Here is a 22,131-nt window from a genome sequence, read left to right as displayed (position 1 = left end):
GAAATCCCAGTGTGTTTAAACCATTTTATCCAGCAGTGTGGTGTGTCAATATATGATTTGATTTTTCTTTAAAATATATAAATGCAGCTATTTTATCAGACCCTTGTCTCCTTATAATTAGGCCAGTGAAATTTGACTTCTTAGGCCTGCTCTCTGCTGTATGTATGAGATTTTGCATTTGTTCTACTAAATAAAGTGTCATATTGAAATTACCCCTGAATTCGTCTCGACTTTTTTCTTACTGCACATTGTGCCATCATAGATATTGCAGATCCATACTTAACAATTACAAAGTGTTTATTAAACTCTTAGGAACTGTTTTAAGCCTAAATGAGTTTATTATGATATCTTGGATTTATATTTCCTCTAAAATAATTCCTGCTCTTTATTGGAGATGTGATTTGATATTAGTTTATTAGTTCACACACACCTCTTTCCGTTAAATCACTCATGGAGTTTACAGTCTGGCTGCTAAGCATTTGTGCAAAGCAGATTTGCATAGACTTTGGGCAAATCAATGATCTGAACATGGGTTAATCTTGGTAATTTCATTATAACTCTTGGCTTTATGTTTAGGGTCTTATCTTACAGGAAGGTGAACTTAGTTTTGTGCAGCCAGCCTCCAAAGGGTTCTCTATCACTATTGCCACAGATTTATCTTCACTGCGCTTCCTTCCACTCTGACTCCTTGTATGATTATATAGGAGGTGGAAAGGATGAATTTTACCTAGAAAAATGTTGTTAGATATTTTAATGACTTTTTGAGTTTGTTAAATTTTACTATTTTTATAATAGATCTGACATCATTGCACACTTTGGACAACTGTTAAATTTATTTGACTTTCAATAGCTCTGTTCATCTCTCACATCTGAGCTTTGGTGTTAAATTTTCCATGTGTGTATGATGTGGAAGGAGGATAGAGGAATACTTATTAGGACAGACGTTCTTGTACAGTAAGGGAAGAGTCACAGTTTAATACCACCATCTACAGGAATAAGACTTCCATGAAGCCACATCGAAAACAATTCTTTGTTAGTTCTTTGGTTTTTCACTTTCAAGATAAACAACATAATCAATATTTTGTTCTTCGTATTTTTCTTGTTTTTCTTTTTTTTTAGGGGGCTTGTGTGTTTGAGAGAGGTTGGAAAAGGTACCATTCTGGAAATGAACATCTCTTTTGAACATGTGGTGCATTATGTTTCAAGTCAGCATTAGAACGGCAAAAGTCTTATTTATTTATGTCATGACCGACTGTTTACAATGTATATCTGGCCCATCTCGATGTAAAACTAGACAGATTCATTGCTATGAAATCAGCAACCTCTCTGGTATCCAGCTTCTGTTACCACAGCAACCACTTAGCAGTTCCTGTTTTCGCCTCTGTAGCTAAATTTCAAAGTAAAAGCATATTTGAAAGATAAACGCAGATTTTTGCATTGGTTTCCCTTTGCTCCGTACCTTATGACCGAGCATTTTAGGTTGTAGCGGTTTTTTGTTTGATTGCTATTTTTTTTTTTTTTACCCAAAATGTTGTATAATCAAAACATGGATGTAATTTCTTTTTTTGGGGGGTAGGGGGATGGGGGGGACCTTGCAGGTCTATATACATAAACCATTACGGTTATTGTCGGTGTTAAATATTATCTATATTCCAAAAATTTTCCCATCCTACTTGACAAAGTTAGCGTTCAGTGAGGTGCTATGTAATGTCTAGCTAAATTTAGCACATACTAATACACTGAAACCCCTCAGAATACCTTATTTGAAGAATAATTAAATAAAGAGTTTCAGACAAGCTTCTATTGCAATTTAATAACTGTTAGGATTATCCTTGCTGATGATGTGTGGGTCTGTTATACCCTAGTAATACCTGCCAGTTGCATGTCAGAACTATTGTTTTCCCAAGTAGTTTACCTAATTAGGACAGTTCCTCTGTCAGGATAAAATTGTATGTGTAAATTGTATAAAATGCTTCTTTAACTCTGTAATTCGAGGCCATTTCAACAACATGTTAGCCCGGTTGATCAGTGCTGCCTTCTGTAACCCTAAGGAATTTCTCTGCACTGAGTAAGATTACATGTGTTTCAAAATCTCTTGTTATGTCTCATGGTTATTTAAAATAAACATTGTGAAGTGTTATTTAAATAGTTTGTCCCAAGTGATCTCATCTCAGGAAAAGAAACAGAGAGAGAAAACTTAAAGGTGTAAACACAGAGCTTTCCCTAACATAACAAAGGACATCTACAAAAACAGGTCACTCCTGCAAACATTTTGTGCATAAATCAGCTGTGTGACAGTCTATGTGACATCTGGTCACACTGCTCCTAAAATGATCAAATGAAAGGTAAAGAATAATCAATATGGACATGGATTTATTTTTCTTTTAATGATAAAAACATAAAGTAACATACGAACAAGTTAGAACAAAAATTTATTTCACTCATGTCAGTTCGATATCCAATCAGAAATAAGCAATGTATCATCAATCACCGGTCAAATATTTACTCTATTGCAACACAAACACGATATCAGCATGATACGAGTACATTAATCATTTACAATACTAAATAACTGAAATTATAATACAAAAATGGCTACAATTGTAGATCGTGATTTTTCATCATTATACACATTTATCATTATGATATGAAGTGTACAGGTTATTTGCATCCTTGAGGCTTCAGTTGCAGAATGACTGGTCAGCACAACATTCATGCCTCCTTGCCTCTCAGTGTACTAAAACACACATTGATTAATGACACATAACGCCAACAATAACATTCCCTTTCTGTAAAATTCCTGGCAGATTTTGGGCAAAACTTTTAAATACAGAGTGGAAAACAAATATTAAAAAAATAAAAAAGACAACGCAGTGTCAGAAACCACTTTTTATCTCAAGAACGCCACAACATGAGCTAAGCTTCTCTGATATTATGATAATGTCAAGTGTCAAAGAAAATCTAATATTTTTATGATTGAATCAACACATTGATAGAATTGATTCTGCCAGAATGGATAGCAGAAGTATCCAATGGCCCCTGCGCTTCTAACTTACCCAAACATCTTCAGCTGGCATCTCCATCTATACATTTTCATTACAATGATGTGAAGGGAGACAACAAAGAACAACATTCTTTGTAATTTTATCATTTTCAAATCACTACTGTCGCAGGAATACATGTTTCTATAAAAAAGACAACATCATTATAAATATATCCTGTCCTGTTTCTTCCTAGCTAACAACACACTTCCCCATATATGGCTCCTCAGCCTTCAGCTTCAGACTGTTCCATAGGACATTCCGGGATCAACACATTGCCAAGTTTGGACATTATATAAACATTTTGCTTAGGAATGTTCTCTCATCCAAACCTGCAGCTTAGTATATAATCAAATACTACATCTCCCCCACCAGTGCTATCTAAAGTGCTGAAAAATGAATCAATGTACCTGGTTTGTAGTGCTTTAAATTTACAAAGGTTTACTGTGTCTGTATCAATCTCCCTCATCTTCACTCCTTTGGAATCTTTTCAAAGGAGTGAAATCTTGGAAACCAAGTCCAGTGGATATATGTATATATATATATATATAAAAAGCTGTTCTTTAAGAATTCCGTAAAAGTAAAAAACACACACACACACACACACACACACACACACACACACACATATATATATATATATATATGTGTGTGTGTGTGTGTGTGTGTGTGTGTGTGTGTTTTTTTTACTTTTACGGAATTCTTAAAGAACAGCTTTTTACCAATCAGTGTTTCCTGGAATGTGCTGTGTCATCTGATGAGATTATGTTATCTAGAGAAAATACAGAACATTTGAGAAAGCATATCATCATTTTATGGTATTTTCTTGTTTATTTCTCAAAGAAATCAAGAGTAAAATTATGAAATATCCACTCTTGTTATATCACATATGTATAATTGAAGAAATTGTGTTTTCACCTGAATTTTAGAGAAATAAATTTACTACAAGTGGGACAAAACTGAAATGGATAAGCATTAGTTAATAATTGACCATATATTTTTACAAAGATCTACAGTAAAATGATCTGATATTTATTTTTTTTTTAAAAAAACAACCCTAAATGTTCTGTTACAGTACTTTAAAGTTTTTTTTTTTTTTTTAGCATTTTGTAAATCCCATTGAGTTCTGTTGGAATAGTCAATATCCCTCCGCCACCGGAAACGGAAATGGGGAAAAGACTACACTTAGTTGTAGTCTTTTCGCTTCACTCTGTGTACTCCGACGTCGAGGTGCTAACGTCTCTGTTAAACACTTTAAAAAACTCTGAAAATGGAATACGAAAGGTGGATTCTTGATGAGGACATATTGGACTTTGAGTTTGACGGTAGAGGATACCGTTTTGAACCTGAAAATACTGAGGAGGAGTATATAGAGACATTGTCGCCAACTAGTGTTCTGGAGTGTGCAACGCTTCAGATTCGAACGGGAAGCGGAAGTTTATAAGCGGTTGTGATGTATCGGAAAAAATAGTTCCGGGATTTACAAAATGCTAAATAAAACAAGACAGGAACGGTTTTTCTTCACGAAACTTTTTTTGGAACGTCATTGAACAGCGCTGACGACCCGGTGAGTAGCATATTTTAAAAAAAGAACGTTTAAGGTTGTTTTAAGGACATTATCGGACATGCACTATGGAAGCCATTCTGAAGCAGCCAGGGGGGGATTCTGCATGAGCCAAAAAGCAGAGACAGGACCAATTGTCAAAATTTTGGTGTCGATCATTTGATTTCATCCTGGACACTACAGAAAATGGGCTAAAAGTGTTAAAAACCGGAATTCTCCTTTAATTTCCCGAACTGGCGTTGGCTACGGGCTGCTCTGTTACCGTAATGCACATTCTATGCGCGAAGTTAATAAATCTCCAAGATTTTCCGTATCACTTGTCCGCAGTTCTGGAAATCCATCTTATTCCTTCATGTAAACATTACCAGGAAGCTGAAGCAGCAGCACACTGACCCTCCTCTCAGAGAGAGGAGTTATAATCAGAGCTCCACGGTCCTGACAAGTCACTCCGCCGTGTGGAGGTGATTTACACGCGCACTTTCCCATCTTACAAATATTAATTCTGTTTTATCAGAGCTACTAACTGGCTTTAAAGCGCCGACGGGATAAAAAAAAAAAGAGGATCTATTCGACCTCCGAATCAAGAAACGATCTGGTAAGAAAAGATTAAACACCAATTGAGTCATTGATAAGCGCATATAGGCTGAATTACAAAGTTTTACACTTAGAAAAAAAAATGTTCTACTAAAATGGAAGCTGTTTAGCAAATTAAGTCCCCAATGGAAAGTAATGGAGGGGATGAAATGATGATAAAATAAACAATTTAGCCAAGTTAAAGTTGTTTTATTTGTGTTTTCTTACTCCTGCGCATCAGCCAAAAATGTCCTTACCATTTAATTGTTGTAAAACAAAAATCAAAATAGAACATCTGTTAGTCCTGCCTTTGCATTGGCCAATACAAAAGAATGCAAAAAAGAAAGCAAATAGCATAAAATATAATAGATAAAAAATAAAAAGTGTGCTCCAATCAGCCTCAATAATAGCATAATTCAGCATTTGACATGTGTGTATTGGTTTATAGCCCTCTTGAGCATATTGGCATCTTTAGAAAGCCAATCTATGTTTAGTAACTCTACAATGGGTTGTTCTAGACCGATTTTGGTCCAGTTGTTCTTTAGAGGGCACAAGTGAAAGTATAAAATAATAAAAAATAAACATCATCTTTATTTGTAGAGCACTTTTAAAACAGCTTCCGCTGAAAACAAAGTGCTGAACACAGCTAAAAATAACAGAAGACAATAAAAGAATAAAATACAGCATACAAATATAAAATAAGGCAATAATAAAAATTTCTTTAAGCTAAATAAACAAACAGTACAACAGGTAATTTTTTTAATCTGTCAAGGGAGCTAAAAAAAAAAACACTAATAGCTCTGGAGATGCTGATCAAGCAGATGTCGATTGTGAAATACAGCTGAAGCTAAATTTTTAATTCACTTAAAAAAAAAAAAAAATCTATAGTTACATTTTTATGCTCCAACACATATTATTCAAAACATAATATATCAGCCTCTGTACAGAACTAGAACCGCCCAGCCTGACACTTGTTTAATACAGAGGACTGTGACCAAATTCAACTTAAGTTGAAAAAAAAGTTTCAGAATAACATTGGAATTGCTTAAGAAAAAAAAAATGGACCCAGAAGGTTTAATGGAGATCATGAAGTTCACATCAGGAGTTCATGTGAACAACAGTGGCTCCCACAGCTGTACTCATGCAGACTCAAGGAGAGTCTAGTTGCAGCTGGGCTGGAGTCAGGGGCTATTTATATTGACATGCCATTCATTCTGCTAAAAATAAGGACACACACTCATTGGCCCTCTTAAAATGTCATTGCACACAACCTGTTGCAGCCATTAGCTATTTGCACAGACTAAACTACTGGACAAGAGATTTACTTGCGGTTTCTGAATATATTCAAATAATTTTTTCAATCTTTTCCAGAGTCCTGCTGAAACCGTTTAAACTCCTATCAACATGTCGTCTTACTATGCAGCTGCTATATCAGCCCTTTATACATCCAACCAACCGATCAATCAGCCTTTCCCAGAGAGGACACGTAAGACTAGCAGCAGTAAGAGTCGCACATCCAGCAAGAAGCCCAACTGCCCTCCATCTTTGCAGAAGCGTTCTCCTTCACCTGAGCCTCCTGGACTTTATGAAGAGCAACAGGAGAACCCTTCAGACTATGGCATAGGTAAGGTAGACCCCAGCAATAAAACCCAGCACTATCTATGACCTCTTCACTTCTAATATATAAAATGCATTTTCAGGTGGTTATTACCCAGTAGAGATTGGAGACATTTTTGTTGACCGCTATCAAGTCCTTAAAAAGTTGGGATGGGGTCACTTCTCCACAGTATGGCTCTGCTGGGACATGATGTGAGTAAATGTCTGACCTTGTAACTCTGCTTGAAGTTTAATCATTTAAAAATAATCATATCAAATGAAGTTTTCAACAATTAGTCACATTACAGCCACTGGTTTAATTTAGTTAAATGGCATTTTATATGAAACATGACTGATTCCTCAAAATAGCTCAAGCTTGGTCAGACTGGAAGGAACAAAGCTCTGAACAACACCTTAAGATAGATAGTCTGTTAGATTGAAATCTAAGCTTAAATGGAGTCTCTGGATCAAAATAATGTCATTGCTGATTTGACTGCTGGTCTTGCTGATAGGTGAACTTCTGTATCAGTGGCCTTTTTTCACAGTATGTTGAATGAATTCAGAAAAGGTTCTTAAGTTGGGAGTTAAACCACTAGGTACTATATGGAGGACTAATAGACTCTGCATACAGGGCACCCATCCCTAATTATGCCGTATGTCAAGTCTGTAGCAGGTTCTCTGTTAGGTTTGGCCTGAATTGCTCCCATCTTTTCTACCTTATTTCCCTCAATATGATCCAGCAACCGGCCTGTTTCGTTAAAAGGAAGGTGTCTTCAGGGTGCTGTTCTGAGTTTGTTTTCTGTCACACTGCGTACTTTACATACAGGCCAGAATGTAGGAATTTTGCATAAAATGACCTATGTTTGCTCTGCCCCTTTATTGACATTTCCAAAAGCTTCTTCCGCCTTATTCAAGCCACTTCTCTATAAAGTTTGGTTCAGTTGCTCAGTTTTTAGAGTTGTTTAGCTGGAAGATTTGTGCTCCTAAGTCTAAATCCAGGAACTTCCATATTTATGGAAGAATTACAGTTTAGTGGCTGGAGGAGGGGGATGCTCAGTTGCAGCAAGAAGATCTGGGTTTGATTCCCAGCCCAGGAATTTGGGAGTTTGCATGTTCCCTGCTCTATCTGCATTTAGTTTGCATGTTCTGCCTGAGCATGCGTGGGTTCTCTCCGGGTACTCTGACTTCCTCCCACTGTCCAAGAACATGACTGTTAGGTTAATTGGTTTCTAAATTCTCCTTAGGTGTGAGTGTGTGCGTGTCTGTGTTGCCCTGCGATGGACTGGCCACCTGTCCATTGTGTACCCCGCCTCTCGCCCGTAGACAGCTGGAGATATGCACCAGCACCCCGCTTGGGATAAAGCATGATAGGAAATGGATGGAACAAAGTTCCTTTGTTAGCACCCTGCAGACAGTCTTTCTGGATAACTGAGCAAGACACCTTAACCCCAGAAATTCCTTCACAGAACAGCTGAATTATTCACACAGGTGGATTTATTTACTAATCAGTTGACTTCTAAATGTCTTTAGTTGCACAATGGGTATCTGAGTAAAGGGGACTAACACCACATGTTTCATTCCTATATCATTATCCTTACTGTTGATAGTTTTGTGCTACTTTGTATTGGTCTAAAATCCCTAGATAACATCTTCAATTATGTGGTGTTAATATGACAAGTTGTTGAAAATTTCAAAGGGTATAAATGGTTTTGCAGGTAACTGTAAATTTCTTGTCACTGTTGTGATTTTTTGCCCTGCAGAACAAGGCGCTTTGTTGCTCTGAAAGTGGTGAAGAGTGCAGATACATTCACAGAGACGGCTCTGGATGAGATCAAGCTGCTCAAATGTGTCAGTTGATGAAGTAGACATTATATTATATCATCCATTTCTGTTGTTTTTCGGCATTATTCATTTTTATATATTTAATTTTTAAGTGAAGCTTTTATTTTGGCTTTGTTTGTTTTGTTTTTTCATTTTTGGTAGACCAACATTTTTTCATTAAGTAAAGGATTTTGTTTAAATACTATGTTTTTTAGGTAAGGGACAGTGACCCTCGAGATCCCAAACGTGAGAGAATTGTGCATCTTATTGATGACTTCAGGGTCTCTGCTCCGACTGGTGAGCGTATCTTTTACAGAAAACAATGCTGCCAACCTCCCTCTGCATTATAGTTCTTAAATGATTCTGTGTCGTGTTCTGACTGACTTCAGGCAATGCTAACAGTTATGCATTCTTTGCGAAAGCCTTAACTTCCTTAGCTGCTCTCCAGATGTGTGCATGGTCCTGGAGGTTCTTGGCCACCAGCTGCTCAAGTGGATCGTCAAATCCAACTACACAGGGCTCCCCCTGCCTTGCGTTAAAAGTATCCTCAAACAGGTTTGACTCCACCCTATTTTTCCATTACATGTAATCATCCCTCCACATTTCACTTCTGACTAAGGTCTCATTTGCAGGTTTTGCAAGGTTTAGATTACTTGCACACTAAATGCAAAGTCATCCATACAGACATAAAGCCAGAAAACATCCTCCTGAGAGTAGATGAGGTTTATATTAGAAAGCTTGCAGCCAACACAAAGCTGTGGCAGTCATCCATTCCTCCTCCTCTCAGCAGCTCAGGTTTGTAAAAATTGGTCAATATTGCTTTGACTTAATAAGGTTTGATTTCTTTGAGAAATTTCAGTTGATGGATGTTTTAATGTGTGGCTTCTTGAGATCATATATTCCTCCATTTATTCTCCTTTTCATTTCTTTTTTCTTTCAGTGAACCGAAACCCAAGAGAAAAACAGGTGTGCAGTTTAAAATGAACGTCTTTGTGATTGTTTCTTTCATTTTGTTCATAATATTTGTGTTAAATTTTGTTATAACTAAGGCTTTTGTGCTTCATTTCCTTAGAGTGTGTTCAACTTCTTTGGGAAGCTGATGGGGGGTTTGCAAACTCTTGGCCAATGGGTAAGATATATGCTGTGAAGATCCTCAGTCATCCAGGTCATAGTCACGACAAAAAAAGTAAAAAAAAACATTTCGCAATGGTTTTATTCACAAGGTATTATAGATAAAACTTCAACGCCAAACTCAAAGCTATTCCTGACATTTTGAATAGAAAAGCCTTCCTGGATGGGAAGTGAAACATCTTCAAACTTGGAAGCAAAGTCCAGTGGATTGTTTTTTTTTTTTTTAACTTTTTTGGAATATGCTGTGTTTGTTAACTACACTTGTGATATGAAACACAGAAAGACACATTTTAACAATGAAATGTTAGATAATTGTATCACGTTCCTATCTTATTTCACATCAGTGTTATGTCTGCATGAGAGAATGAAACAAACACATTTATCTGTAAAATACTTCATCTTTGATAAATGCAACATTGCCTACATGTGGTTTTTTAACTCAAGTCATATAAAAAGCTTTAAATTTGTTTTTCTGTGCCATAAGACAAAAAAACATAGATTATTCATACCTATTTGATGGATTTTTCCTTTTAGCTACTTGTCAAATTGATTTATCATAGGTGATTATTTAACAAATCTTGTCATGTAGGAGTCAGCAGGTCTAAATAGCAGTCTTTAAACGTGATCTCTATGTCAAAAATGCCTTTTTTTTTACTCTCCTGTTTCCAGCATAAACTAAATTCTAAAGGGATATTTCACTAGACCTCCTCAGATGAGACTAAGATTAAGCTTTTCTGCTAAACCCTCAGAGGTTTTAGTGAGAAGCAATGGATAATGTTCCAGCTTTAGGCCCCACCATAGTTCAGAAACTGCTAGTATGAAAATTACTCACGATTTCCTGGCAGCTGTTTCCGGTCTTGTTGTTATTCCTATCCTGCTTGATCCAACTGCAGCCTTCAGTTTCCTTCACCACCCTTTTTAACAGTTTTTTTTGTTGTTGTTTTTACTACTCTTGTTAATATTCTCTGCATATTTGATTGCAATAGTTAGTGGTGTGTGGACGATACCCACCTCTGTCTTCCCAGTAAACAGTAATCTAATTTAACTCCTAATTTAGTTCCCCTTTGCCACAACGATTACAGTTTTCCCTGTGAAATGCTAAATATAGAATCAGAAAATGCACCTGGAATATTTTTCAGTGTGATAAATTGCATTGTGGATAGTAAGATCACATCTGCAAATTTGCTCCATATATTTTTGATGATCAACATATATTCTGCCTACTCATGAAGGCAAAACATGTTTTCACAATCTGTTTTGCTGATTTAAGACACAAACTCTAAGTGCAGCTGGCTAGTAGACTAGGAGGAGTTTTCATACCATTCTTTAGTAACCCTTAGTAGATCATCCCTATAGTGTACTTTTCTATCAGTATATATTTGATCTAAGGGTTTTCATCTACTGATATGATCTGCTAGTGCACAAAGATTTATTTCAGGATTTCCAGGACATTTAGGGAATACATAATATTCAATTTGCTGTTATTTTTTTTTTTTACTACCAAGAGAGATTAAGCCAGTTTTGCTGAATAATTCTTTGCCAAAAATGTAATGTCTATATTTGCTCTTTTCTTTTTACCTCTAAATATATAAATTATTGCTCTATGGTAGATAACAAGCAGAAATGATATAATAAAGTTTACAGTTAGTAAGGTATGGGTAATTCAAAGTTATTGTTCTTTGTCCAAATTAGGAGAACTTAAGAGAAGGCTTTTATAATGCTGGGTTAGATCAGATTCTTGGATGGCTTTCTCTGCTTAATGTGTGGATGTGTCCTGAGAAGACAAGAAGAATTTTAATGTTCCTCTAGCAGCTGTTGTTGTGGTTTCACTGCAACTTGATGGTTAGCAACCATGTGTTTAACAGAACCCTGGACAAGGTCAAGGAAGTAGGTTTCCAATCCTACATACATTTTTTTCGATCACTGGGGAATCAGTCAATAATTTCAGACATATCAGGATTTGCTTAATTTTGCTTGAATTGTTTGCTTTAAGTAATTTTTTCTTATAAGTGCACTTTTCTACAATTGGAACAAAACCATTTACATTTGAAATAAGAAAAAACAATTGCATTGTCTTATTTTGAGTGCATAATTCCTAATTATCTTATTTTAAAAGTAAAAAATCTAATTCCATTGGCAGTTCATCTTATTTACCTGCTCAAATTAAGAGTAAATACACTCAATTTAAGACATTTTTACTTATTTCTAGATACTATTTGCTGTGTTCAATTGCCATGAAGTTGATAGTTCACTAATCCTTCATTATTGTAATTAACTGATACTTATTTCTGCCAACTCACTGTCACAGTCCAGCAAGGTTTCCAGGAGCCAAAATAAGCGGTTATCGGCGAAGGACAAAAGCTGTCGAGGACAGAAGATTGCATCAGAGCTGAAATCAGACAAACTCACTGTGACTTTTTCTGAAGACGCTGGTGCCGTTTCAAGCACACAGCAGTCCACTTGTAATTCAAAGCTCAAAGGCCTCAACCTTAAGATAAGGAGACAAACTTTGCTGTGTGAAGATGGAGTGGACAGTGTCCCCCGCAGCTACAGACACTCACTGGGCTCATGTCCAAACTTTAGCATGGATGCTCCTGCCTCTGGCTCCAGGTCTGTGTTATTCCCCCAAACTTCACACACCGAGCCGGTTCCAGCCTCCTCAGCTAGAGGTCAGTCTCATGACTTCTCATGATCCTTCGGTTCTCTTTTGGAAACATCTAGTCGAGACAACCTTTAATTAACTTTTAAATGATTTACCTTTCCTTAGCCAATGTTTTACCATAGAATTCTCCAATATGTTAAAGCCCTTTGAATGTTTTTCTGTATTTTAGGAACCAGTGACATAGATGTAGCTTTAGACCTTCTAAAGCCTCAGAATGCTGACAAGATTGTTGTGAAGATTGCAGACCTGGGAAATGCCTGCTGGGTGGTAAGAAATTGAGCAAGACACAGAATCAATACCTACATATTAATTATTCAGTGTAACTAGCGTTCTTTATGAAATATACATTTGTTAATAATTCAAAATTATTCAAAGGATATTTTAAGACCTATGCTCTGGCTTTTGATCAATACTTTAATTTTCCCTGTTTAGTTTTACTATGCTTATTTGAAAAATGATTTGCAAAAACCTGCACTGCAAAAAATGTAAATCTTGGAAAGTAATTTTTTTCTTAAAATAACTACATTTTTCCTTGAATTTAGCAGGTAGGGAGACACTGCTAATGGAACAAAGACAATTTACATTGATTGCAGTTGTTTTTTTCTTATATAAATAAGAAAAAATAACTGCACTCTCTTATTTCAAGTGCATAATATCCAACTAGCTTAGGGTAAAGATGCTTATTCCAATGGCAGATCATCTTATTTTCCTACTTACCGTAAATTAAGGGTAAATACATTTATTTTAAGACATTTTCATTTTCAGAACGTTTTTGCAGTGAGGAATCCTAAACTTTTATGTAGTAGAAGTTAGGATCTGTTAACCATAAAAAAAACTCCTGAAAGATCCTTTACATAAGGCTCTTTTTATATTGCAGCAATACTGGTTGGGAAATTATATCTATAAAAAACGAAGGTCACTTAAAAAATGATCAAAAAATTGCATTAGAAATATCAGTTTACCCCCACCATTAGCTCTAGACTATAAAAACCTTCTACGTTTCTGTTGAACACTGATAGACTGACTTTACTAACTTCAGATTGATCATCTGACTTTGAGAAATTATGATTAAAATTAAATAAAATCAATAATTAAATCTGGAAACAGAAAAAAAGAAACACTCAGATCATGGTTTTGAGTTCACCCTTGATAGTCAGATGTACAGTACAGATTATAGATTCATATTTAAGTTTTTTGATTTTTTTTTTTTTTATCAGCACAAACACTTCACTGAAGATATTCAGACATGCCAGTACCGCTCCATTGAGGTACTGATTGGTTCAGAGTATGACACTGCAGCTGACATTTGGAGTACTGCCTGCATGGTGAGCTTCCTTTTCTCCGTTCAGGTATTTTTGTTTTGTTCTATTCCAGAATTGCCAGATCTTTTCATTTTATTGTCCCTGTTTGTGCCCTGAAGGCTTTTGAGCTGGCTACAGGAGACTACTTGTTTGACCCCCAGTCTGGAGCCTCATTCTCCCGAGAGGAAGGTGTGTTCAAAGCTGACATTGCTCTATTCAGATCGAGATAAATTATAAGCTCTATGTTTCCATGTCCTTAGATCACATTGCTCATATAATTGAGCTGCTTGGACCTCTTCAAACCCAGTTTGCTCTCTCTGGGAGAAAATCCAAACAATTCTTCAACAGAAAAGGTAAAGTTAGTTAATAGAAATGTACAAAATCTGGACATTTGTGTGCGGGAGCACTAGTTATTTCTCATATACTGTAAATAATAACATTAACAGATATTTTTTTTCTCTTCTTAGGACAACTGCGGCACATCTCAAAACTGAAACCATGGAGCTTATTGGAGATCCTGCTGGATAAGTACGAATGGCCCAAAGAGGAAGCTCTCCAGTTCAGCTCCTTTCTCCTCACCATGTTGGAACTGCAGCCTCAGAAAAGAGCCACAGCTGCTGAGTGTTTGAAACATCCCTGGATTACCTCCTAAAGACAGCAGCTTCATGCCTTTGAGAGAACAGCAGACAGCGTTAAATCAGCCGTGCTCGCAGCGGGAAAAACTCTCACCCAAGTTTTACTTTTTTATTACATCGGTTGTTTGATCCTTTGAAATTGCAATATCTCACATTTCCCATATTCTAAATGTTCCTTCCTTCTTTATAATATGGTACTTTTTCAATAAAATGTAAGAACTTATAACCAATGTTGGTTTTCATGTTGGAGTTTCGATGAACTGATATCAGAGGTTGATTTTAGTTCCATAACCAATCATTGTTAACTCTGCTGAAAGAGCTGAGTTAAACCATAGATGTAAACCATTTGAAAGTAGAAATCAATTACCCCAAACTATCCAAAAAGCCTTTAGGGGGTTGCTTAGTGGTTCCAAAGAAAATTAAAATTGGGTTTATAAATTACAGTAGAATGGAAACAGAAGTCTGTCACAGTAACCAGTAAACCCACATAGGTAGAAACAGGTTATCTAAACTCAAAAAGATTTGCTTTTCAAATAAAGGATAAGAGTTGTTGACAGTTGAGCAAAAATTACTTCTTTTTTTTTTTTTGTAGCTGAGGAGCGGGTGTGACCATGTTGACTGTGGAGATTTCAGGAGGCTGCACATTCCTTGCATGCATTCAGCACAGCTCTGTGTGTAGGGGGATGGAAGGAAAAAGAGGGAGGAGTTAGTTTCATGTGCAGGCATATGTCCGGCGTCTGAAAAAACTCACATTTTCCTCAAGCAGCAACGAGAGGTGAGAAGCGGACGGGGAATACAACCTGCATCCACGTGTAAGTCTTCTAGATCCTTTACCAGACATTAGTGAAGTCATAAATAACAAAAATACTTTGTTCCTGTTGTTTCTGTTTTGCTTAAAGGGTACCATAGTTCAACCCTGATGCATGCCTTCTGCATTTAGAAATGTGTGCTTGTGGTGTTGTGCATATTAAAGATAACATGTCATCTTGCAATCCTGTTGCACAAGCATTGTGGTCTTTAATGCACCTCAAAATGTCACTTTAGCTGTTTTATTGCTTTATTTTGGAGCAGTTGTAGATTAACCTCTACATAAAGGTTGATATTTAAAAATTTGGCCAGCTTTCTCTTTTAGTTGTTAAAATTTACCAGTTCTGTTTTTTTTTTGTTTTGTTTGGTATGTTCAGAGGAAGCCTGAGTAAAGGTTAAAGTCTCAGTTCTTTGGCTTTGGTGACACAGCTCTTAACCTCCAGCCTGTTGCCATGCAACTCCAACTCTAAATCAGAAGGGATTACCTCAACTACCATGGAGCTTTCACAGCTGCATTATTACTTCAAGGTAGCCCTTTTTCAGCAGCTCTCCTCCCTGCTTTCACAGCGAGTGAGTTCTATTTAAGATTCAAGCTGTGCTTTTCTCCTCTCTCTTCCCTGTTTTATCTTTGCACAGGCTCTCCATACAGATAAACAGCTTCTGAAAGTGAGAAAGCTGCTTATAAAGCCCAGTTTTGTCCCAGTTGACTGAAGCTGATATTAGATCATTTCTTTATAGCGATACCATCATATTATGTCTGGGTGTGGGTGTTCAGCTTGGATGTGGGGGGTGCAGCAGGAGCTGGAAGACAGGAGCAGCTACTGTATTGTACGCTGCACAGTAAACACCCATCTCATTATCTAAATACAAAGGGACAGGTAGGGTAAGGGGAGACAGGAGCGCACTTTGATCTGTCTCCTGTGGACGTTTGCATGGTGTCTCCGCTTTGCTTATCACTGTCTCCTTCAATAATGCGGCACTGCATGCTATAATAATTCCTTATTGATTTATTTGATCTCTTTCTTGTTTGCAGGATGTTGCTCACTCTCCTTTACAGTTGCACCGGTGGGGCTGCCCTGCTCTATGCACTGTACAGATGGGTGATCCCTACTGTTGTGCAGTATCATGCAGGACTGGCGCTTATTTGGCATGATGGGATTGTGGAGGGACTGCTGAATACACTGACCCAGACTACGCGTCCTCAGGTGTGCTGTTGCTTAACACCCGCCTATCACAAGCTCAGCTAAAACAATAAACTCATATAATCAGAGGCATGAGAAACACTACATTAAATAAGTGTGTAAATAATATTAATGAAGCAGTTTGCATTCACATCCATTCACTGACTACTCCAAATGACCTATCTCATGTTTTTATCCAATCATCTCATTATTTAAAAATAAAGTGCCTTGAAAAAAATACTCTTTGAACTTTAAGTGAAAGGAAAACAATTAATCTCAACAGTTTAAACCATTTGACTCAAATTGTACCCCATTCCTCTTTGTTAAATCTTAAAAGCTTAATGAAAACGGATTGATAAAGTGTTAGAACACAAATGCTGAAGTCTTTTTTTTTTCTGATTCTTGTATTCAGGTCTAGAATGGGAGATGAAATCCTGTCCTTATTATCAAATGTTCTCTGACATAATAGTGTTTCTTGCAAGAATAATTTGTATTTAGCTACATTCGTCTTCCCAGTGACCCATCAGCTATTACATCCCTGCTGAAGACAGGCAGCACCACAGGATGATGCTGCCACCACAGGTTTCACCACTGAAAGAGGAGTGTTTAGGGGCAATGTGTGCTTGGTCTAATTCATTAAATTCTGCATGTTGACAAAAGAGTTCAATTTCAGTCTCATCCATGAGAGCATGTTCTTCAGTATGTTTGCGATGCCCTTTGCTCGAACTGTGGTGAATTTGAAAAGGAATGATCAAGGTTATCTTTGGTTAACATTGGAATTGCTCCTGCCTTTTTTGATATTTGCCAGTTTTATGGAGCAAACAATTAATAGATGTCTTTTCAATTATCTCCTCCACCAGAGCTATGGAGTTTTGGTCATGTGTTGGTATAGTTTCAGTTCTGCCTCATGCATACTAGGTATCATAGCATGGTTTGAACAGAGTTCACTATGCATTATTTTGCCAGTTTAACCTGCTAGAAATGTCTCTTTTTGGTTTGTTACCTGTTCAATCTGCATTTTGTTCACCAGTGTTCTTTAACACAGCTTAAAAGATTTTAAAAACAGTTGGATTTATACTGAGATCTAATAGTACACTAGTTGATTCTATGTTACTATTCAGCTCTATTTCTGTATATAGCACCAATTTACAGTACATGTCATCCAAACTTTAAAAGAAATAAATTGGATCATGCAGTCGGATTGGTTAAAAGTTGTCTATCTAAGGAGAACCAGCTGATTGCATCGAGTCACTGACTGCAGGGTTCAGTGACCTCCATATGCGCTGGATTTCATTCAGCTGCTTCAGCATAAAGTTTTCCCGGATGTCACTCCTCTTAAGGTCCTCTTAGTAAAAACTGGCCGTAGGCTTTTTGTAACACTTCACAAATACATTTTGTTGGGTTTGGACATAAAATCTAAAGAAAATGCATTAACCTTTATCATATTTTTTACATTTTATTTCACAACAAAAAAAGACAAAAACATTTTTTTTTCAAGGCACATACATTAAGGCCAACATGTGAGCAAATCCTCCATGGAAAAATCTATCTAATGGGTAAAATGAGCACCGACCCATTATTGGTAATATTGATCATCAGGGTCACTAGCGTTTATTCTGAATGATCTAAAAACATCCCTTGCAGCTAAAACGACTTTGTAGCAGATAGCAAGCCAAGATGATAAAATATGAGGCAAACAAAGAAAGTAAAAAAAAAACTTTTAAGTTGTGGCAAAAAAAATCTCACTGTGTCAAGATTATCGATGGCATAAAGTTGGTAGAGCTACAGCAGGAAGAGGCTGTGCTCAGATCACCTCCTGTTAGTTAAGAAAACATTTCTAAGCACAGCAGGCTTAGCAAAACTACACAGATCTGCTGAGCCTGCTGTTTGTCATTTGAGCCTTCTTAATGCTCATAACCTAGCATTAAGAGCATGAAACCTTACTCCCAATCTGGTCGGTATAAACAATCCAGGCTAGAATGATATTGGTGCAATGCTGTGAAATGTATTATCCTAACTTCCAGCTGAAATTCCTGCCTCTTAAGTACATAAAATACAATGAACCCTGTAAAAGTAAAAAAAAAAACCTTCCAAGATTATTACTGGCCTTGTTGGATGCAAAAAAAAAAGTTGATACCAGTTTAATAGACATTTTATTAAAACATAAAATAGAGGCGAGGAATATAAAGAAAAAGGCCAAAGCTAACTTTAATCCTCCTACCGTAAGCATGTGGTACCAAACAAGAACAAAGTTCACCTAATCCTTATTGAAACCTTACAGTTTTAGTTAGAAAACAGAAGGAAGAAAAAATTATCTTTTGACACGGTTGCATAAAGTTTAGGTATAAAGTGTTGCTGAGCACATAAGGAAGAAACTTTAACCGTTGGAACCATTTGAATCAAATGTCGAGCAAATAAAGTATATCCTGGGCTGAATAATTTGCCCAATCTTTTTAAAGTTCAAAGTCTTATATTGAATTATTTTAAACGTAAGAACGAACTGACTAAGAAGTCAATTTGTTCTTGCATTAGACTTTGGGTTTTAAATGCCCATGGAAAGAAATCCTTTTGTTAGTTTACAAAATAATTTCCTTTAACTTATAAATAAGGGCTTTTGAATTAAAGTGTCATCTTGGGACTAAGTTACAATCATAGTGAAGCATCCCTGTATATAAATTCTCGATTACCTCTGTTCTGAAGAATATGATTGTTGTTTTTTTTAAAAACTCAGGTGGTCAATGAACATGTCTTTATTTCCGCTTCTATGTGTATTGACCTCTGAAGCCTCAAATACCTTTGCTCTAAAAGTTATTATTTTATACATCGCGCAGGGATAAATGCTTAGCAGAACCCTGAATTATTAGTGTGTACATAAATTATGCACAACATTAGTGAAAATCAAGTTGCACAAGGCCAAATAAAGAACAACAAAGTGTTTTTTTTTTTAAAGTAGTGTAAATTCTTATCGAAATTAATTCAGTTCAGGCTTTTGAAATGAAGACTCAAGGAATCCCTAACCATCATGGATCTTAACCTCAAGGGACCAGGAATGTCTGTATTGTGCAGCTTTTAAGTAGGCATTTATGTTCAGCTGTATTTTACCAAGTCATACATACTGCTTATTCAGGTGGCTGTATTTAATTTATAAACAAGTGCAAGAGAACAAAAAATGCATAAAAGTGGAAGCAAAATAATATTTTCCTGCTGATAGTTCCTGCAGTATGTCATGAGGCCCAATAAAAGGTTTTTGAGTAAAAGATAGCTGAAGGAAAAGGTCACTTATAACCTGAACTTAGAGGGTAAAGTGGGTTTATAGCCAAAAAAAAGTCCTAATCAGCAAAAACAAACAAACAAAAGAAAGTGATGTCATTTGAATTTAGCATCTTAATAAATATTGATTAAGCACAGATTTTTTTTTAGCAAAAATATTCATTTTTAACAAAAAAGGAAAACACTATAGAACTAATGGGCTGAATTTAACAGGTCAAAGGCCACCTAAGTGCTGATAATGTGACGTGTTAAATGTAACAAAACAACAATCCGTCATTGACTTTCTTTCTTCAACAAAATTCCAACCTTTTTATAGAAGCAGCCCCTTCCTTTTTAATGCTCTCTTCATCAAATTAGTTTATTTAATTAGGATTATACAATTTAATATAACATTTGTTTGGTTATGATATGTATTTTTTTATGTCAGATCAGTACACTTAACCTTAAATATTAGCTTTATTGGGTTATTTATATTGACATAGCTCAAAAATCAGACACTCAGTCTGAAAGAGTCTTGGTTTTAACGACTAAATGATTATCCATGAATAAACACTTTTTTTAAAACGTCATTTTGGAAATGTATATATATACATAACCTAGGAACTAGTTAACAAGCCAGTATGGAACTCATATGCACCTTACAGAGGAGGTTAGCTGATTTGACAACAAACTTTGGTTTATTCTGCAGCTGCTATCAAATCGTTTGATACCAGCTGCTGAATAAATATGACAATAATCAGCAAATATTCAGGTTATCATATTCACCTGAACCATCCTGCTTGAATAACAAGCCCCTAATGTTGGTACTGCTGTTGCTGGTCTGTCTTCCTCAGACAAAAGGAAAGTAAGGGAGGAAAAAGGGTTAAATTAAAAAACACAAAAATCTGTGCTAATTTCATTATTCTCTTCGGATTGCAGGAATAACATAACTTTATTGACCTTTGGGAAGTGAAAGTGATCCTGTTATTGTTTTTTTTTAATTCTTGCTCCCTGCAGCGGATGTTGGCTGCAGTACAGAAGAATGCCACAAGAGGAGACCCTCGCAGCGTGGTTAAAGCCATTGATCAGTTCTGCAGGCAGAAGGAGTGGGCCATGAATGTGGGGGATGAGAAAGGTAGTAACTTTCAAGTTTATGACTGTTCATTCATGACAGAAATATTTATTCTAACTTGGCCTTTGTGACGTTATGGTCCCTCTAATGACCTCAGGTTGCATTCTGGACTCTGTGGTGACTGAAGTAAACCCAGAGACGGTGCTTGAGCTGGGAACCTACTGTGGCTACTCGACTGTGCGCATCGCCAGCCTGCTTCCTCCTCAGGCTAAGCTCATCACCCTTGAATTTAATCCAGGCAATGCTGCAATAGCTCGCCAAGTGATTGCCTGGGCAGGACTGGAAGATAAGGTAAAACCTGCCACCTGAGGTAACCCATAGGAATGAACCCATCAGCTTTGGAGTTTACATATTGTTTTCTTTTTTTTTTTTTTTAGGTTGAACTAGTTGAAGGAGCATCTGGTGACTTTATCCCCAAAATGAAGGAGATGTTTGGCATAAAAACATTTGATTTGGTTTTCTTGGACCACTGGAAGGATCGCTACCTTCCTGACACAAAACTGATGGAGGTACATTTGTTCTGAAACTTTTGTACAGATTGAACTCATTTCTTTTTCTTTGCAAAAAAAGAAAAAACAAAAACAAACCGTTTGCTTTTCTTATACCAGGAGTGTGGTCTCCTGAGGAAAGGCAGCATCCTGTTGGCCGATAACGTCATTTGCCCTGGAACCCCTGACTACCTTGAATACATCCGTAACAGCCCTCGGTATAAAAGCCAGTTCTTCAAATCCCACCTGGAGTACACCAAAGTGGAAGATGGCTTGGAGAAATCTATTTTCTTAGGGTAGATTTGGAACTAAACCAACCTCAGATTTTACACACCTTTTATTTTGTGATCATCAACCAGACATTTAATATATCAAATTCTTTTGTTTTTTTTCTAATGTGATGAATACATTAACTTGAAAATTAAAGTAACATGGAATAAAAACATTGCGTGTTGTTTGGGACCTGAAGCTGGAAGATGCAGAGAACTTTGCAGAGATGTTTATATCCCTTGAACATTTTCACATTCATGTCACATACGTCATATTATAAATATGGAAAATTTGTTGGATTTTATTGGCAGTTAAAGTGACATATAAAGTTACTTAACATAAACTGGAGGCAAATGATACACATTGTTCTTACAAGCCTTTTATGCGTTTGTAATCAAGTCTACTATGACTAGAAGTAGTAAATATAGTCTAGCTTTATAAGCTGCACTATTTGTCAGAGAACAAACAACATTATGAAGACAAAGGAACATGTAGCACTGACCAGAAAAACAGCAAAGAGGCTCCATCATAACTGCGGGAGCTGCAGACATCCATCACTCAGGTAAAACAAGCTGACAAAACAGAACAAATCATACATATCTGGCCTGTATGGAAAATGGAAAACTTTTTGAAAGAAAGTCATAAGTCCTATTAAAAATGTACATTCCATATAGGGAAAC

At 36.5% G+C, this 22,131-nt stretch overlaps 2 protein-coding genes across 4 annotated transcripts; both read left to right on the top strand.

Moving 5' to 3' along the window:
* The first annotated feature begins 4,548 nt into the window (after window positions 1-4,548).
* On the top strand, window positions 4,549-14,866 carry LOC107100429 (SRSF protein kinase 2-like). 2 transcript variants are annotated; one of them, XM_015398894.1, is made up of 15 exons: window positions 4,549-4,608; window positions 6,550-6,802; window positions 6,879-6,987; window positions 8,535-8,622; window positions 8,811-8,898; window positions 9,044-9,150; window positions 9,228-9,390; window positions 9,536-9,561; window positions 9,668-9,724; window positions 12,035-12,395; window positions 12,558-12,655; window positions 13,606-13,713; window positions 13,809-13,878; window positions 13,950-14,042; window positions 14,157-14,866. In XM_015398894.1, exons 2-15 carry the CDS (start codon window positions 6,583-6,585, stop codon window positions 14,339-14,341), a joined length of 1,773 nt encoding a protein of 590 aa, XP_015254380.1. In that variant the 5' UTR covers window positions 4,549-4,608; window positions 6,550-6,582; the 3' UTR covers window positions 14,342-14,866. The 2 variants fall into 2 exon arrangements, with proteins under 2 accessions (XP_015254380.1, XP_015254388.1); XM_015398902.1 differs by lacking the exon at window positions 4,549-4,608 and adding an exon at window positions 5,023-5,200.
* Window positions 14,867-14,998: 132 nt separating this feature from the next.
* comt (catechol-O-methyltransferase) lies at window positions 14,999-22,077 on the top strand. Of its 2 annotated transcripts, none has more exons than XM_015398913.1 (6): window positions 14,999-15,136; window positions 16,165-16,336; window positions 20,579-20,696; window positions 20,791-20,984; window positions 21,071-21,202; window positions 21,302-22,074. In XM_015398913.1, exons 2-6 carry the CDS (start codon window positions 16,166-16,168, stop codon window positions 21,479-21,481), a joined length of 795 nt encoding a protein of 264 aa, XP_015254399.1. In that variant the 5' UTR covers window positions 14,999-15,136; window position 16,165; the 3' UTR covers window positions 21,482-22,074. The 2 variants fall into 2 exon arrangements, with proteins under 2 accessions (XP_015254399.1, XP_015254409.1); XM_015398923.1 differs by lacking the exon at window positions 14,999-15,136 and adding an exon at window positions 15,529-15,659 and having other exon boundaries at window positions 21,302-22,077.
* Window positions 22,078-22,131: the final 54 nt, after the last annotated feature.

The sequence above is a fragment of the Cyprinodon variegatus genome, unplaced genomic scaffold (genome assembly GCF_000732505.1).
Source record: "Cyprinodon variegatus isolate N-32 unplaced genomic scaffold, C_variegatus-1.0 Scaffold29, whole genome shotgun sequence".
NCBI classification, from domain to species: domain Eukaryota; kingdom Metazoa; phylum Chordata; class Actinopteri; order Cyprinodontiformes; family Cyprinodontidae; genus Cyprinodon; species Cyprinodon variegatus.
This window is presented reverse-complemented; position numbering and strand designations above follow the sequence as displayed.

Excerpts from the sequence above, each read along its gene's own strand:
- LOC107100429 (XM_015398894.1), top strand. The coding sequence starts at position 6,583 with ATGTCGTCTTACTATGCAGCTGCTATATCAGCCCTTTATACATCCAAC. Across the intron at positions 9,725-12,034 it reads TGCAAACTCTTGGCCAATGG|TCCAGCAAGGTTTCCAGGAG; the intron begins GTAAGATATATG and ends TCACTGTCACAG. Across the intron at positions 13,879-13,949 it reads CTCATTCTCCCGAGAGGAAG|ATCACATTGCTCATATAATT; the intron begins GTGTGTTCAAAG and ends CCATGTCCTTAG.
- comt (XM_015398923.1), top strand. The coding sequence starts at position 16,166 with ATGTTGCTCACTCTCCTTTACAGTTGCACCGGTGGGGCTGCCCTGCTC. Across the intron at positions 16,337-20,578 it reads CCCAGACTACGCGTCCTCAG|CGGATGTTGGCTGCAGTACA; the intron begins GTGTGCTGTTGC and ends TGCTCCCTGCAG. Across the intron at positions 20,697-20,790 it reads GAATGTGGGGGATGAGAAAG|GTTGCATTCTGGACTCTGTG; the intron begins GTAGTAACTTTC and ends TAATGACCTCAG.